The sequence below is a fragment of the Salvelinus fontinalis genome, chromosome 3 (assembly GCF_029448725.1).
Source record: "Salvelinus fontinalis isolate EN_2023a chromosome 3, ASM2944872v1, whole genome shotgun sequence".
Taxonomy (NCBI): domain Eukaryota; kingdom Metazoa; phylum Chordata; class Actinopteri; order Salmoniformes; family Salmonidae; genus Salvelinus; species Salvelinus fontinalis.
This window is the reverse complement of record NC_074667.1, coordinates 22,671,414-22,689,359: the sequence shown is the minus strand read 5'-3', so window position 1 is coordinate 22,689,359 and position 17,946 is coordinate 22,671,414. Positions and strand designations below refer to the sequence as shown.

General features: G+C 43.3%; 1 protein-coding gene across 1 annotated transcript in view; it reads left to right on the top strand.

Annotated features, from left to right (window-relative positions):
• The window catches only part of LOC129841177 (thioredoxin reductase 1, cytoplasmic-like), a 29,067-nt gene extending 12,799 nt beyond the window's left edge, over window positions 1-16,268 (top strand). Inside the window, exons 9-16 of the mRNA XM_055909328.1 lie at window positions 2,234-2,459; window positions 2,989-3,081; window positions 3,357-3,433; window positions 11,723-11,879; window positions 12,220-12,327; window positions 13,849-13,944; window positions 14,306-14,440; window positions 15,005-16,268. Of these exons, the coding sequence (XP_055765303.1) occupies window positions 2,234-2,459; window positions 2,989-3,081; window positions 3,357-3,433; window positions 11,723-11,879; window positions 12,220-12,327; window positions 13,849-13,944; window positions 14,306-14,440; window positions 15,005-15,067 (955 nt within the window). The 3' untranslated portion in view covers window positions 15,068-16,268. The remainder of the gene's footprint in view (window positions 1-2,233; window positions 2,460-2,988; window positions 3,082-3,356; window positions 3,434-11,722; window positions 11,880-12,219; window positions 12,328-13,848; window positions 13,945-14,305; window positions 14,441-15,004) is intronic.
• The last annotated feature ends 1,678 nt before the right edge of the window (window positions 16,269-17,946 follow it).

Here is a 17,946-nt window from a genome sequence, read left to right as displayed (position 1 = left end):
GTCCTGTTGGAAGGTGAACCTTCACCCCAGTCTGAGGTCCTGAGAGCTCTGGAGCAGGTTTTCATCAAGGATCTCTGTACTTTCCACAGAGGAGCTCTGTCAGTGACCATTGGGTTCTTGGTCACCTCCCTTCTCCCCCGATTGCTCAGTTTGGCCGGGAAGCCAGCTCTAGGAAGAGTCTTGGTGGTTCCAAACTTCTTCCATTTTAAGATTGGTGTCAATCTGTGTTCTGTGGGGACCTTCCTCGGATCTGTGCCTAGAGACAATCCTTACACGGAGCGCTACGGACAATTCCTTTGACCTCATGGCTTGGTTTTTGCTCTGACTGGCACTGTCAACTGTGGAACCTTATGTAGACCTTATATGCACCTGAGCTCAATTTCAAGTCTCATAGCAAAAGGTCTGAAGACTTATTTAAATAAGGTATTTCTGTTTTAAATGTTTTGGTAAAATTCTAAACCTGTTTTTGCTTTGCCATTATGGGGTATTGTGTGTAGATTAAGGAGGGGGAAATAATTTAATAAATTTTAGAATAAGGCTGTAATGTAACAAAATGTGGTATAAGCCAAAGGGTCTGACTACTTCCCGAATGCACTGTATAAACACACTGCAGGTGGTTTCATTAGTGTACACTGTAGTAAAACTATTTCCATCGGCATTAGAAACGGAAGTTTCTCATTGGACAAGTTCAGGTAATCCCCCCCTTCAGTCCGAAAAAGCATAGATTTTTCTAACACTGACATGCAGGTGAAATGTGGACATATGTGGATGTATAACATTGCAGCTCAGCTTGTGCTCTGGAACACACACAAACCTTCCCAAGGTGAGCTCAAGTATGTAATTCCCACCACGGGAGGTCTTGTATCAGGACGTTCATTTAATTAGGCTATAATCTCCCACCTGTCTAAACACAGGTTGTCTAGAAGAGTAACCTCTTTGTGTCGGTGGGCTTTTGCTAACCTACATGTCATAGGGACAGACCCTAGTATCCATCTCTGTACCCTTTTAAAGCTAATTGTATGCCTGATAGTTGTTTTGTAACTGAATACATTTTCAGAGGGCGTTCACGCCCAGACCCATTTCAGACTACATAACCAGTCTTTAGCCAGACTATTTTTTTGTTTATAGTTTGGGATTTTAACAGTTAAAGGAAGTTATTGTGTCTAATGCAGTGGTCACCAACCTTTTCTGAGTCGAGGTCACTTTGAGTCAACATCCAAGCCGAGGTCTACCACTCAGATTTTTTTTTTTTTTTAAGCATGACTCAAATGTAAGCCTATGCAACATTAACTGAATAAAAACTGTTCTGTAAGAGTGAGGTTTGTGCAGTAGGCCTAATACATTATCACGTCATATTGGCCATGCTTGTTCTTCTCAGGACATAATATATATACTTCAAAACTTGAGCTAAATAGATCAGTTGTAAGCTGAGCATTCTTAAAAATAAAAATAGATTTTTCTGATTGTTAGTTTCAACGAATGGAAGGAGAGGGCAGCGGAGGGTCCGCCTCTCGTAGTTCATACGAGAGGGACTACATTTGGCTACATGTAGGCTACATACTCATTGCAGTGCTGGTCGGTTGTGAGAATGTAAATAGGGAGAAGCACGTTTTATGGTTTGTACAGTGTTGAATTAAAAATGTTTTAAAACATGAAATCACTCATAAAAATAGCAGCTCTTTTCTGCCTTCCTTGACAGTCTCCCTCTCTGGTCATAGTTTTAAAAGTTCTAACATCTCACTTAGTATCAAACTTTGCCGTAGAAGCTGCAGGCACAGTGATTTTGAGCTCTCCTAATCCGATTGGCCAGCAATAGGTGCACTTGATTTAGCCCTCCGGGTCGACCAAGTTTTATACTTTGAGACAAATGGAATGGTTCTAAATGGGAACAATTCGCTTACCTGGCGCGGATGGCAGCTGAATCAAGTGCACCTACCACAAACTGGGACAAACTTAAAACAAATAGGGGCACAAGGCTTTATCGTTGGCATTTCTACAGAAATGTTTAGCAATCGACTAGGAATGCCTTGAAGATGAACCAGTCGATCGCAATTGACCGGTTGGGGACCACTGGTCTAGTGAATGAATCTGACATTCCAGGTATTTCACCTGCCAATCGCAGAAAGAATGGGTGAATTGTGGCGTTTTTATACATTTCTAAGAGCATTATGGGTTTAACGGAAGTGCACCCTACTATGGCTGATCTTCCCCTGTCTGTGGGTGTCTGCTGCAGCGATGACCTGTTCTCGCTCCCCCACTGCCCGGGCAAGACCCTGGTGATCGGGGCGTCCTACGTGGCGCTGGAGTGCGGGGGTTTCCTTGCGGGCCTGGGCCTGGACGTGACGGTCATGGTACGCTCCATCTTGCTGAGGGGCTTCGACCAGGACATGGCCAACCGCGCCGGAGAACACATGGAAGAGCATGGTGTCAAGTTCCTCCGGAAGTACGTCCCAGTCAAGGTGAGCCAATGTGAGTTATCTACTACTTAGACCTGGGTTCAAATAGTGTTTGAAGTCTTTCAAATACTTTGAACGTTGCCTTAGCCTGGGTGAAGTTTGCACTCATGGGACTTTCCTATTGGTTCCCATCGCAACAGTTAAGCTTAATCAAGCACGGCTAGTATTTTACATTATTTCAATAGTATGTGAACTCCGGTACTACTACTACACCCTTTGTATCTTTACTCAGCTGTTCAGGGCTTTCTTTATGGCCTTTTTATGGTTCGGAAATGCCTGGGCTAAATTGTTCAGGGAACAATCAGGGAAGTTGTGTAATATTTAGCTATTTATCGGAAGAGTCCTGTCATCAGATAAAGTCTAAAGTTCATGGATGTTAGTCTTTGAAGGTGAACTAAATTAAAAAACACGTGATCTTTCAGAGTGAAAGATGCCTTCAGTTCACCCGGCCTTGGCCATTATAGTATCATAGAGAATTTTGTAGCTAGATACACATTCCCCCCCCCCCCATACAATTAATTTTACATGTCAGGTGGAGGAGCTGGAGGCAGGCACTCCTGGGAGGCTGAAGGTGACAGCCAAGAGCACGGAGAGTGACGAGACCATCGAGGGAGAATACAACACTGTACGTACGCATTAAAGTCCCCTTAAGCCCCAATAGCCAAAGTAAATCTGTCACGTATGAATGAAACCAATACTGTTAGTTAAATCTGCAAACAAAGTACTTTAACATATTGCATTAGGCATTATCAAACTCTGCATGATTGTCAGTCTTTGAGCCTTAACTATAAGATGTTTTGTCCAGCAAAATTGAGTCATTCTTGCTCTGTAGGGATGACAGGGCTTTATTTTTTGGGAGAATGGTCCCGTTAACCCGGTGACTTCCTTGTCCTCCCTCAGGTGTTGATAGCCGTGGGGCGTGACGCGTGTACAGGCAAGATCGGCCTGGATCAAGCCGGAGTCAAAGTCAACCCCAAGTAAGTTTAACTTCGGGATAGGCGTCCCGTCAACGGGACAGTTGTAAATCATTCAGCGCCGTCTGTCACGATCGCAGATCTTAGAGAAACAACAAATCTCGATATATATAAGTGTCTTATATCGGCTGAAAGCTTAAGTTCTTGTTAATATAACGGCACTGTCCAATTTACAGTAGCTATATCTGCCAAAAAAATGCCATGCTATTAGTTGAAGCTCCCAACAACAAAACACTTTTTTTCACCAAGTTAGGTCTGATTAATTCACCTCTGAAGGTGACATGTGTACTTACATTATGAAATGTTGCTCTGATTTATCATCCGTAGGGTCCCAGAGATAACATGAACTGTCGTTTTGTTAGATAATTTTTTTTTTCATATCCTAAAAAGGTCCATATAGCATGCACAATCAATTTTGTATTTCCATTCGTTCAATTTGCGAAGAAAGGAATCGGTGTAAATCTAGCCCTATATGTTGTTTCAACCAGTCAAATCACGTTTGTATGTATTCCTCGGAGATCCTAGAATGTAACCAGACTTCACTATATCATTTAGAGTGTACTATATCCTATAGGACACCGAATTTGGTCAGAGAGCAACGCCTTCATGGCACGCCGATGACGCGGGCAGTCTTCACTTGATTGGTGCTTATTTTCCGAAGTTAGTCAATCGGAATCAAACAAAGCTAGCTAGATAGCCAATGAGCGGGGCTTTACGGGAGTATGCTGAAACCTAGTATCTATCGCAAAATGTTGCTGATAACCTTGTGTGACATCAAGCCTTTCCTTTTAGACAAATTAAGAATATGAAAACGGGATGTTTTGCAAATGTTGAACTTATAATATGGCTACTAAAACTGGAAAAGCTAAATCAAAGTCCCAAGTATACAGATTTGACGATATTCTTGCAGACAAATGTAATGTGAATGTAAATGTCTCCTTCACGATTTGCCCAAATGTACCTGGGTGACTTCACACTAAATGTCATGTAGTTTGCTCGTCCTTCAAGTTATCCGTCTGATACTTTGCACATACAATGCCATCTTGTGGACACCATCGCAATTACAACCAGAGTGATGGTTAGATGTAGGCACCTTTGTTGCATTTCAAAGATGGTTGTAGAAAACAACCGGTTGTTTTTTTGTCTTTGTATTTTCTTCTACCAGATCTATTGTTATATTCTCCTACATTCCTTTCACATTTCCACAAACTTCAAACTGTTTCCTTTCAAATGGTACCAAGAATATGCATATCCTTGGTTCAGGGGCTGAGCTGCAGGCAGTTAGATTTGGGTATGTCATTTTAGGCCAAAAAAAAATGTACCGTTCCTTTTATTTTCTTCCATTCTCTCATTTCATTCATCCACCCATGCACCCTCGCGGCTGTCACAAATGTGACACAGACAAGGGTGTGTGTGTGCGCACGCCTGTACCTTTAAGGCTCTCTACAGTCATGGTGATTCAGCACTATTGCCTCACCAGAGGTGTATGAGAGAACTGACAGGGAGGGGTTTTGTGGGGATAAGAGGTTTTGTGTTTGTGCTTTGTAAGGAGAGAAACCCCCTTGTGATGTTACATTGGGACGTAACGGTATCTAAAAAAATCTCAAGCTTCTTTAAAATGTTGTTAACTGGATTGATTGAGGAAGAAGTGTTTTCATGGGGTTTCTAACATGCAGTTCAGTTATGAATGGGTCAGCCCTACAGAGTGCTCTCTAGGCCAACGGGATTAAGCAAGCACATGAGCCAGGCTTAGGAGTGAGTGCGCCTTAGTCAGTCATATGCCTCAGTCATATGACCTGGTCCCTAGCAGCATTTAAGGAAATGAATGTGTAGTTCATACATGCCTAATCTATGAGAAGAATTACTGTTTTACCTCAATTAACTACGAAATCCGTAGTTTGAAAGTGACTGTTTACTGGAAGCGGTGCAGCGTCATTTTCCTTACATTTTCCCCCACGTGGGCCAGCCCCCTAGCAATTCGTGTTCCAGCCAATGAAGTTCAGCACCGAACCATTTGAGTGACAACCAGACAGATGCGCACACACAGCAGAGCGAGAGAGCGAGAGAGCAATGGCATGATGCACATATATGACGTAGCACGCAGATTTCGGGGACCACTTTTGGCTCTTGAGTGCTCCTTTCAGAACTACTGGCAAAAAAATTATACAAACGTAACGGAGATTCTCTTTAACATTGGGCTGACTGACACACGGCTTAAGGTGCACCAGGTTCGGCCTCTCGGTTGCACTACATGAGTGTAGCTTACCAGGCTGGCTAAAGAGAACCACGTCAGGCGGACTTTGAGTTTGGTTTCAACCAGACTAGTAGTTTACATGTGTATTTTTACATCGCTGTTAGTGAGCATTTGTCCTTTGCCAAGATAATCTGTCCACCTGACGGGTGTGGCATATCAAGAAGCTGATTCAACAGCATGATCATTACACGGGTGCACCTTTTGCTGGGGACAATAAAAGGCCATTAACCTTTTACGGGGGCAGCCCGACACCGGTACACTTATGACAACATCCAGCTCAAAATGCACGGCGCGAAATTCAAAATCTATTTTTTTTTAATATTTAACTTTCACACATTAACAAGTCCAAGACACCAGGTAAATCAAGCCAACATGTCCGATTTTTAAAATGTTTTACAGGGAAGACAAAATATGTAAATCTATTAGCTAACCACGTTAGCAAAAGACACAACTTTTTCTAAGTCCATCAGTTTCTTACTCCATCAGGTGCTATCACAAATTCGACCAAATAAAGATATAAATAGCCACTAACCAAGAAACAAATTCATCAGATGACAGTCTGATAACATATTTATTGTATAGCATATGTTTTGTTTGAAACATTTGCATATTTCATGTATAAACCATAGTTTACATTTCAGCTACAAGCCGAAATTGCACCAAAAGCAGCCATAATATTTACAGACTCCAACGTCAAATAGCTAATTACTCATCATAAAATATTTCTGAAAAATACATAGTCTGCTGCAATTGAAAGACAGGCATATTGTGATTCCAAACAATATTTCCGATTTTATTAAATGTTTTACAGCGCAAACAAAATGTATCGCTATATTAGCGTAGCTAAAATAGACTGAAATAATTGGGCGCCCACGGCCAATTCACATGCACGACAGATATATGAAATAACATCATAAAATGGGTCTTACTTTTGCTGATCTTTCATCAGAATGTTGAAGAACGTGTACTCTGTCCAGATGAGTCGTCGTTTCGATTCAGAATGGCAAATGTCCCTCTTCAATTAGCATTGGCACTAGCGTAGTGGCATAAATTTCTCCAACGTAAACACAGTCAGATGACGGAACACAGCAAAACTCCCGAATAAAGTTTCAATAATCTGATTAAACTATATTGAAAAAACATACATTACGGTGATATGGTCACATGTAGCAAAAAAAAATTGAGCTGGAGACGTTAGCCGTTCGTTACCAAGGCAAAACAAAAGTCCATCCCACTTCCTCCAGAGTACCGGAAGTGGACGGTCAGGACAAAGAAATAGTTTTTTTCCCACCACAGAACAAGATGAGCAGAAAAATGTATTCTCTGACATCCTCTTTACACCAATAGGAAGGCGTATAGATTGTCAGCAGACTCCTAAGTGTTAAGCCCATGTATAGGCATCAAATTGAAAAGAGCACCGATTTCTGACATTTTACTTCCTGGTCAGGAAAAGTGCTGCAGAAGGACTTCTGTTTCACTCAGAGAAATAATTCTAACTCTTTTAGAAACTACAAAGTGTTTTCTATCCAAAAAGAATAATAATATTCATATTGTACGAGCAAGATTTGAGTAGGAGGCCGTTTGAAATGGGCACGATTTCACTGGCTACTCAACACTTTGCCTTGCAGCCATAAGAAGTTAAAAGGCTGTTTTGTCACATAACACAATGCCACAGATGTCTCAAGTTGAAGGAGCGTGCAATTGGCATGACTGCAGGAATTTAATGTTAATTTCTCTACCATAAGCAGCCTCTGTTGTTTTTAGAGAATTTAACAGCAAGTCCAACTAGCCTCACAACCGCAGACAATGTGTAACCATGCCAGCCCAGGAACTCCACATCCGACTTCTTTAGCTGCAGGATCGCCTGGGACAAGCTACCCGGACAGCTGATGAAACTGTAGGTTTGTATAATTGAAAAGTTTCTGCACAAACTGTCAAACAGTCTCAGGGAAGCTCATCTGCATGCTCGTCGACCTCACCAGGGCCTCGACCTCACCAGGGCCTCGACCTCACCAGGGCCTTGACCTGACTGCAGTTCGTCGTCTTAATCGACTTCAGTGGGTAAATGCTCACCTTCGATGGCTACTGGCACGCTGAAGTAGTGTGTTCTTCGCGGATGTATCCCTGTACCGGGCAGACGGTGGCATGTGGGCGAGAAGTTTGCTGATGTCAACATTGTGAACAGAGTAATCCATAGTGGAAGTGGGTTTATGGTATGGTCAGGCATAAGCTATGGACAACAAACACAATTGCATTTTATCGATGGCAATTTAAATACTGTGACGACATCTGTGACGTAATCCTGAGGCCAATTGTTGTGCCATTCATCCACCGCAATCATCCCGTGTTTCAGCATGGTAATGCACGGCCCCATGTCCCCATGATCTGTACACAATTCCTGGAAGCTGAAAATGTCCCAGTTCTTCCATGGCCTGCATACTCACCAGAAATGTCACCCATTATATGGTATGTTTGGGATGCTCTGGATCGACGTGTACGACCGTGTGTTCCAGTTCCCTCCAATATCCAGCAACTTCGCATAGCCAATGAAAAGGACTGGGACAGCATTCCAAAAGCCACAACTAACAGCTTGAGCAACTCTATGCGAAGGAGATGCGTCACGCAGCATAAGGGAAATATAGATAGTGGCTGGTTTTCTGATCCACCTCCCTACTTTTTTTAAGGTACTGTATCTGTGACCAACAGATGCATATCTGTATTCCCAGTCATGTGAAATCCATAGATTAGGGCCTAATGCTTTTATTTCAATTGACTGACTTCCTCATTTGAACTGTAACTCGGTAATATCTTTGAAATTGTTGCATTTTTCTACATTTTTGTTCAGTCTATATGCATAGACTGAGTATCATTTGCGCTACATGACTGTCGTTGATGATGAATCATCCTCATCGTTGTTGAATACTTTGTCTCCGTTTTGGTGATGGCAAGATCTTAGCCCCACCCAGACAGTCAGTTCCATTCTTCATGTCCACAACCTAGGGCTGGGCGGTATGCCCGATTTTGACTGTACCGCTATTGATGCATGGGCCGGTTGTCGTTTTTACTTTACCTTCTATGACAATATTTTTATGTTTTGGTTTGTTAAATGTGATATGCAACTCAGGCATGTGTACTGTCCGTTTTTATAGTTTACTCCGTTTTGTTTCTTGGGTCGTCTGCCTCTCCTCCTTCTGCATGCCGCTTCCCACCATGCCTTGCCCGCTGTCACTCAAGGAGAGAGCAGTTAGTCGACCATTGAGTCACGAGCACATTCTTGCCGTTCACTCAGCATGGTCAGATGCCACACGATGTTGATGTGAGCATGTCAACATCTTGTTGCAGCTATCTGGCAGTACATACGCTGCAGGGACTAGGAGACTAGTCAGAATCGAGGGAAAGCTGAACGGAGCAAAGTACAGAGATCCTTGACGACAACCTGCTCCAGAGCTCTTAGGACCTCAGACTGGGGTGAAGGTTCACCTTTCAACAGGACAATGACCCTAAGCACCCTAATTCGGGACAAATCTCTGAATGTCCTTGAAGGGCCCAGCCAGAGGCTGGACTTGATCCCGATCTGACATCTCTGGAGAGACCTGAAAATAGCTGTGCAGCGACGCTCCCCATTCAACCTGACAGAGCTGGAGAGGATCTGCAGAGAAGAATGAGAGACTCCTCAAATATAAACTCAGCAAAAAAAGAAAAACCTCCCTTATTCAGGACCCTGTCTTTCAACGATAATTTGTAAAAATCCAAATATCTTCACTGTAAAGGGTTTAAACCCTGTTTCCCATGCTTGTTCAATGAACCATAAACAATTAATGAACATGCGCCTGTGGAATGGTCGTTAAGACACTAACAGCTTATAGACGGTAGGCAATTAAGGTCACAGTTGTGAGAACTTAAGACACTAAAGAGGCCTTTCTACGGACTCTGAAAAACACAAAGAAAGATGCCCAGGGTCCCTGCTCATCTGCATGAACGTGCCTTAGACATGCTGCATGGATGCATGAGGACTGCAGATGTGGCAAGGGCAATAAATTGCGATGTCCGTACTATGAGACGTCTAAGACAGAGCTACAGGGAGACAGGACGGACAGCTGATCGTCCTCGCAGTGGCAGACCACGTGTAACAACACCTGCACAGGATCGGTACATCCGAACATCACACCTGCAGGACAGGTACAGGATGGCAACAACAACTGCCCGAGTTACAATCCCTCCATCAGTGCTCAGACTATCCACAATAGGCTGAGAGAGGCTGGACTGAGGGCTTGAAGGCCTGTTGTAAGGCAGGTCCTCACCAGACATCACCATGCAACAATCTCGCCTATGGGCACAAAACCACCGTCACTGGACCAGACAGGACTCAAAAAGTGCTCTTCACTGACGAGTCACAGTTTTGTCTCACCAGGGGTGATGGTTGGATTTGCGTTTATCGTTGAAGGAATGATCATTACACCGAGGCCTGTACTCTGGAGCGGGATTCATTTGGAGGTGGAGGGTCCGTCATGGTCTGGGGCGGTGTGTCACAGCATCATCGGACTGAGCTTGTTGTCATTGCAGGCAATCAACGCTGTGCGTTACAGGGAAGACATCCCCCCTCCCTCGTGGTAACCTTCCTGCAGGCTCATCCTGACATGACCCTCCAGCATGACAATGCCACCAGCCATAATGCTTGTTCTGTGCGTGATTTCCTGCAAGACAGGAATGTCAGTGTTCTACCATGGCCAGCGAAGAGCCCAGATCTCAATCCCATTGAGCACGTCTCGGACCTATTGGATCGGAGGGTGAGGGCTAGGGTTATTCCCCCCAGAAATGTCTGGGAACTTGCAGGTGCCTTGGTGGAATAGTGGGGTAACATCTCACAGCAAGAACTGGCTAATCTGGTGCAGTCCACGAGGAGATGCATTGCAGTACTTAATGCAGCTGGTGGCCACACCAGATACTGTTACTTTTGATTTTGACTTTTAACATTATTCCATTTCTGTTAGTCACATGTCTGTGGAACTTATTCAGTTTGACTGTTGTTGAATCTTGTTCTGTTCATGCAAATATTTAAACCCGTTAGGTTTGCTGAAAATTAACACAGTTGACCGTGTGAGAACGTTTTTTTTGTTGTTGCTGAATTTAGGTTTGCCACGCTTGTAAACTCATACCCAAGAATACGCAAGGCTGTAATCGCTGCCAAAGGTGCTTCAACAAAGTACTGAGTAAAGGATCTGAATACTTGTGTAAATGTGATATTTTATTTTTATACATTTGCATACATTTCTAAACTTATTTTTGCTTTGTCATTATGGGGTATTGTGTGTAGATTGAGGGGAGGGTAATTTAATCAATTTTAGAATAAGGCTGTAACGTAACAAAATGTGGAAAAAGTCAAGGGGTCTGAATTCTTACCGAATGCACTGTATATGGTATTTTCTTTACTTAAATAATGCACCATTAAAAAGTGTGACCCGAACACCCTCTTATTGGTTTACCCTCAATCACGGAACAATGGAGTTCTTTGCACAGATATTTCTCAACCGGGAAACACACAACCACTATTTTGTCAACATCCTATGGTCACATTACATAATTCTTTCACATTACACTGAGAATGTCTGTCGCAAGATCTGATACTTTCATTTGCGAACAGTGTGGATATTTTCACAGATTCTTAGTCTCAGCTTAATGTAGAACGCACGTTGGGAATGCTAAAATATTTACTTTGTTTGTATTCCACTTAATTTGTCAAGTGGGATTTATTGACCACATTCTGTACTTGTTGGACCTTTCACTTTACTCTGTTCTCCAATGAGTTCCTATGATGCCCTAAAATTTTTCAATCCATCCGCTGCATAATAAAGGTCACAGATTGATGCAAATGTATTCTGCAAACTGTTCTTATACATGTATGTGTAAGTCTAGACCAGGGATCTGCAACTTGTGGCTCCATGGGGATCTATAATTAGTCAAATGAGTCGCCAGTCTTCTTACCCTAGCTAAGCTTCCACTTTTTTTTTTTTTTTTTTTTTCCCCCCCGCCTCCTCCAGGAACGGTAAGGTTCCGGTGAACGACGAGGAACAGACCAACGTGCCACACATCTACGCCATCGGAGACATCCTGGAGGACAAGTGGGAGCTGACACCCGTGGCCATCCAGGCCGGAAAGCTGTTGGCACGCCGGCTGTACGCGGGAGCCTCGCTCAAAGTAATTATTGGACAGCGGGCCTCGATTCACCCCTTGGGAGTTAACATGCTTTTCTATTGATAGACCATGGCAGTTTGTCAGTGTGACTCTTCTCTCCGTTGTCCCTCTGCTTTTAATAAGATTGGCTTTTGTTGCTTTCAAGTTCAAATCTTAATGTTGGCCCTCGTTGGTGTTATATGGCGGGGCCTTTGCTCTCCACCTAAAATGTAAAAACTAGGAGAAACCATGTAAAAATGTTCCCTAGCTTCTATCATCATACTGTAGTATATTCTGTCTGGTGAACCTCTGTAAATTGTCTTGTTGTTTATTATTAACTGCGGTTGAATGTTGTTGTGTGCAGTGTGACTACGTAAACGTTCCCACCACTGTGTTCACCCCTCTGGAGTATGGCGCCTGTGGGCATTCTGAGGAGAAAGCTATTGAGCTGTACGGCGAAGACAACTTGGAGGTAGCTGCTGACGCAACACACAGACACAGAGCCCACTTCCAGCCTAGTGGTACTACAGCCACATCACACACTTCCACACCACTTGCACTGAACATTACAGACCGAAATCAACTGACCTTTAGGCTCTGCTCCAATCTCCAATATGCATTGTAGCATACCAATTTAAATGTGGATATTGACTCGCCAGCTATTAAACGGTGATACCGATCATATACACTCAGTGGTCAGTTTATTAGGTACACCACGCCGTTCACAAATGGTTCGCTCCTACAGAGTGACTCATCGAGGCATTCAGTTACTGTTCGATTGAATGTTAAAATGGGCAAAACTAGTGACCTAAGCGACTTTGAGCATGGTTGAGCGTTGTGTCATGCGCGCCGGTTACAGTATCTCAGAAACGGACGTGTCCTCCTGGGCTTTTCACGCACAGGAGCGCGACAAACAAAACAACATCCAGTCAGCGGCAGTCCTGTGGGCGAAAACAACACATCGATAAGAGGTCGAAGGAGAACGGCAAGAATCGCGCAAGCTAACGGGCGGGCCACAAACAGGCAAGTAACGGCGCAGTAGTGGTGTGCGGTACGGAATCTCGGACCACACAACTCGTCGGTCTTTGTCACGAATGGTCTATTGCGGCAGACACCCACACCGGGTTCCACCCCTATCAGCTAAAAACAAGAAGCGGGTCATGCTATCACCGACACTGGACAATTGAGAGGTGGAGAGACTTTTCCTGGTCCGACGAATCCTGGTTCCGTCATGCTAATGGCTGAGTCACGATTTGGCATAAGCAGCAGGAGTCCATAGCCCCAACCTGCCTGGTGTCAACGGGACAGGCTGGTGGCGGTGGTGTAATGGTGTGGGGAATGTTTTCCTGGTGCACATTAGGTCCCTTGAGATCAATTGAGCGACATTTCCATGCCCTGAAATTCCGGCTGTTCTGGAAGCGATGGGGGGTCCGACCAGAACTAGATGGGTGTACCTAATAAAATGTCCGCTGACTGTATAATACTAGGACTAACATATCACAGGTTAATGTTGTGGTGTTAGTGTTTTTGCAATGAAGAACTAACACCACAACTGACAACCGTACTGTAACATATGCACGTGGAGACAGATGCGGTTAGAATGACTTACAAAATAAACAAAGGTCAAGTTCAATAGCAGGTAATACTGTTATAAATGGGGCCCTGTGTTTTGTGCAATCGTGACGTGGCAGGATTTTATCCTGTATTTTAAGCCTTATCCAGACATGAGAATTGCCCATTTTAAATGAAAGGTATTGTCTGAGGATGGTGCTGGGCCATCTGGCATAAAAAGAAAAGGTGACAGTTTGATGAAAAAAATATTTAAATAATGGTTAAATAAAATAAACATGTCACACATTTGCACAAAACACAGGGCCTTAGTTATAACGCCACACTCTAGAAACATACACGCATGACACATTAATTTTTAAATTCAAGTTATTCTGCCCTTTCTGTATGTGTATGCATTTAATGTGTGTCCTTAACTGTGTAGGTGTACCACAGTCTCTTCTGGCCTCTGGAGTTCACTGTCCCCAACAGGGACAACAACAAGTGCTACTCCAAGATCATCTGCAATAAACTGGACAATGTAGGAACCCTCCTCTCTGCTAACTCACCTGACTACCTGTTTGATTCATGGATACTGCAATTGTCACTTTTGCTGTGTAGAGTTCAAAGTTCTCACATTTGAAAAATTCAGGATACCTGAAAAATTGTTTTGTTAGAGGAACAAAATTGTTCCACCCTTGTCTCCGGTCAAGAAGCTATGTGAACACTTTGTCACTTTTGACACCATGTTTCTGAAAGCTATTCTAGAATAACAATGGACACACATGTCGAATTCAATAGCCATATTGAAGAATACAAGTTCCGATATGCAGGGTCTGGCTAACATAAACTTGTAGATGACCTATACACTTGATCTATCGGTAACATCACTCTCTCTGCAGGATCGTGTGATCGGATTCCACTACCTGGGGCCCAACGCAGGCGAGGTGACGCAGGGCTATGGCGTGGCCATGAAGTGCGGACTGACTAAAGAGCAGCTGGACAACACCATCGGCATCCACCCCACCTGCGCTGAGGTAAGACCGATCGCCCACCAGCTGCAGGCCGCGTTTCTTTCCAGAGTTGCTCCCCCATTTTTGCCCTCGTTTTCTCTCCTCCTCGGATCGGTTGTAGACATAGGATGTGTGCCCTCTATCCATCTCCATCTTTCCCATTAATCACTGCTGACTGCTTTTGATAGACATAAAACAAAAAAAAATGTGACTGTTTAACATGCAAGTCCCTCCACGGTGAAAAAAAGTAACTTGCAGAACGTTTTCTGATTGCCTGAGTCGATCTGGCCTTGAGCCACGACAAGTTATTCGACCTTAGAACCTATCAAATCAAGAATTTAATTGTCAACTAAAGGCTGGAAAACTAACTACTGTAACAGCTGACAGTTAGTACCACAGGCAACTATTGCCATTACGTTCAAGGCTATGGTTATCACAGTATTTTGTAGCAAGTGTACCCTCTATCCATCTCTATGGTTGTAGCTTTAAATCGGTTGCTTTTGCCCAGTTGTCTTTACATTTGTGAACGAGCCGCAGCGCCTCACCACACCACAGAGATCAACGGTCGTTCTGCTTCTTCTCTTCCAGACCTTCACCACCATGGAGGTGACCAAGAGCTCGGGCGGTGACCTCACCCGGGCGGGCTGCTGAGGTTAAACCCTGCTCGTTTAGCAGGCTGTCCCGTTCTTCATCTTAGATATCTCCATCTCGCCCTCCCTCTCACCTTGTATCTCTGTGCCAACCTGGCCGCCACTCAAATTCTACATCCAAGACCAATCTCTTCTCAGGAAAAAACCAATGAGGTGATTAGAAACCAGGGTAGCGGGGTCTGAATGAATAAAACCACTCATTTGGGAATAGAGGTGGATGGGGAAATATGTCTCACTGTCTGAAAGATTGAGCCAAAAGATGCACTGAGGTGGCCTGTAGCGTGGACATACAAGGTGAGATAATGAGGTGAGTTACGATCTATGGGACAGCCTACTAGACAGCGGGGTTACTCTGCTGCTTTTACGAGGTGCCACTTGTGTGTCTTGCTCAGAGGTGCACCACCCCTCTAGGGATGTGTGAGTGCTGTTTGACGTCCTGGCCCTTAACCCCGTCGCTGTGGTGGGCTAGGACCGATGTCCCTCTGTGTCCAAAGGCACATGGGGTGAACCAAACCCTTCGTCCAACTCCCCAACTTAAACACATTTTACACACGCATACATACACTCACGTAAGATATTGTTTATTTTGTCATCACGTCTCTTCTGTCAAGCCATCAACATTATTGGCAGAAGTGTACTATCAAATATCTCATATGAAGACAAAAGAATCAATGAGGTTAATGTGGTGGGCAAAGATTATGTTTGTTTTTAATCTGCATTTCTCATGGTATCGACCTTTCTCCACATCAAGGTCGTTAGCATTAGATTAAAGATGCCTCCCAGTTCCAATTTCTACCAAAGTGTTACCCAAAAAGGTGACAGAAGTTAAGAGAAAAAGAGCCTCCGACAGTCAAAGCTCTGCTGCTTCAGGAAACACTTTCTGTTAGGACTTCCAAGGAATGAATACATACAACTCGAATTGTACTCAATGTTAAAAAATAAATACATCTTAAGTTTACAGTGGAGAATTAAAAAAAAAAATGCTTATTTGTATCAGTTTGCTGTTTCGTTTGCCACTGCATTATTTGTGTATTTAAGATGTAGCCAATCTGGTAGAGGAATTTATTTACTCTTAAAATACTGTCCTATCTGACTGTTGTTGAGCGGTGACACGTCAAACTGTATAAATGACTGCTTCACTGGTATCACCTTTGTAGATGATCTTTTGAAGACAAATAAAAGTTATGTCAACATGCAAGCTATCATCTTGGCTGTTCGTTTGCTGTCTATCATGAAGTGACCTGTTCCGTGTGGTTGCCTGAAGTAGGGTTAGTGGTTGATGGCGAAATCTTGTGCATGTTAATTTCCAGAGATATACATTTACATTACATTTTAGTCATTTAGCAGGCGCTCTTATCCAGAGCGACTTACAGTAGATTGCATACATTTTATTACATTTTACATACTGAGACAAGGATATCCCTACCGGCCAAACCCTCCCTAACCCGGACGACGCTATGCCAATTGTGCGTCGCCCCACGGACCTCCCGGTTGCGGCCGGCTGCGACAGAGCCTGGGCGCGAACCCAGCCCAGCCTGGGCGCGAACCCAGAGACTCTGGTGGCGCAGCTAGCACTGCGATGCAGTGCTCTAGACCACTGCGCCACCCGGGAGGCGATATGAAGTCGGCTGTATGGTCTTCAGTCTGCGGTGTCGTTTCCTTCTTACTGGAAAGTGCCAGCAATGTAGCCTACACCGTGATGCGCTTGTGTCATGTTGCCAAGTGTGACTGACATTGGAGCTGGGACATTACTTGCATATCAAAAATGATTATTAGTACAAGTGTATTGGTAAAGGGAAAGATATGTTGGCCATTTTTAGAGGCAATTGTTCTTCAACCTATATTATTGAACCTGTACGTTTAAAGTTGAACTGAGGGAGGATTTTAGGAAAAACACCTCGATTTCACATTGTTTGCTGAGAACCCTCTTATCATACAAGTGGGCGTGCTGTTTAATAGTGATGAGATCATTATTGGATTATTTTAATTACCTTCATTCATCGCCCACATTGGTACAGTGGATCAAGCCAGTCTGTTGAAGTGGGCACCCAACATCAGAAATGGGACGTTTTGAAACATTTTAAAATGGGGTATTTCCTTTAAATTTTGAGTATTTATTTCTATGGGTCTATTCAGCCTGCCAAGTGGCGGTTATGATCAAAAGAACCTAGACAGGTGTGACGCTTTTGTTGGGTTTAGTGGCTCCGTCTTACGTTTAGCTGTATGAACGTTGTCACCTGCACACGCTGCCATGACAACTCTGGCCTTTGTGAATTTTAATTTACTTTAGTCCTTACAGTTTAATTGAACCTCAATCTACCAGCGATATGGTTAAATTAATCTGTCATTCAGATGAGAGCTGTTTAAACAAATGTGGAGCCAGTGGTGTAAAGTATTTAAGTAAAAATACTTTAAAGTACTACTTAAGTAGTTTTTTGGGGCCGTCTGTACTTTACTAGTTTATATATTTTGGACAACTTTTACTTCACTACATTCCCAAAGAAAATGTGTTTTTTTACTCCATACATTTTCCCTGACACCCAAAATTACTCTTTACATTTTGAATGCTTAGCAGGACAGAAAAATTGCCCAATTCACACACTTATCAAGGTAACATCTGGTCATCCCTACTGCCTCTGATATTGCGGACTCACTAAACACTTATTTGTTTGTAAATGACGGAGTGTGCACTTAACTATTTGTAAATGGAAAAAACTAAGATTGTGCCCTCTGGTTTGCTTACACTTTTGAAATGGTTTATACTTTTAATTTTGGTACTTAAGTATATTTGAGAAATTACATTTACGTTTGATACTTAAGTATATTTAAAACCAAATCCTTTTAGACTTTTACTCATAGTATTTACCTGGGTGACTCACT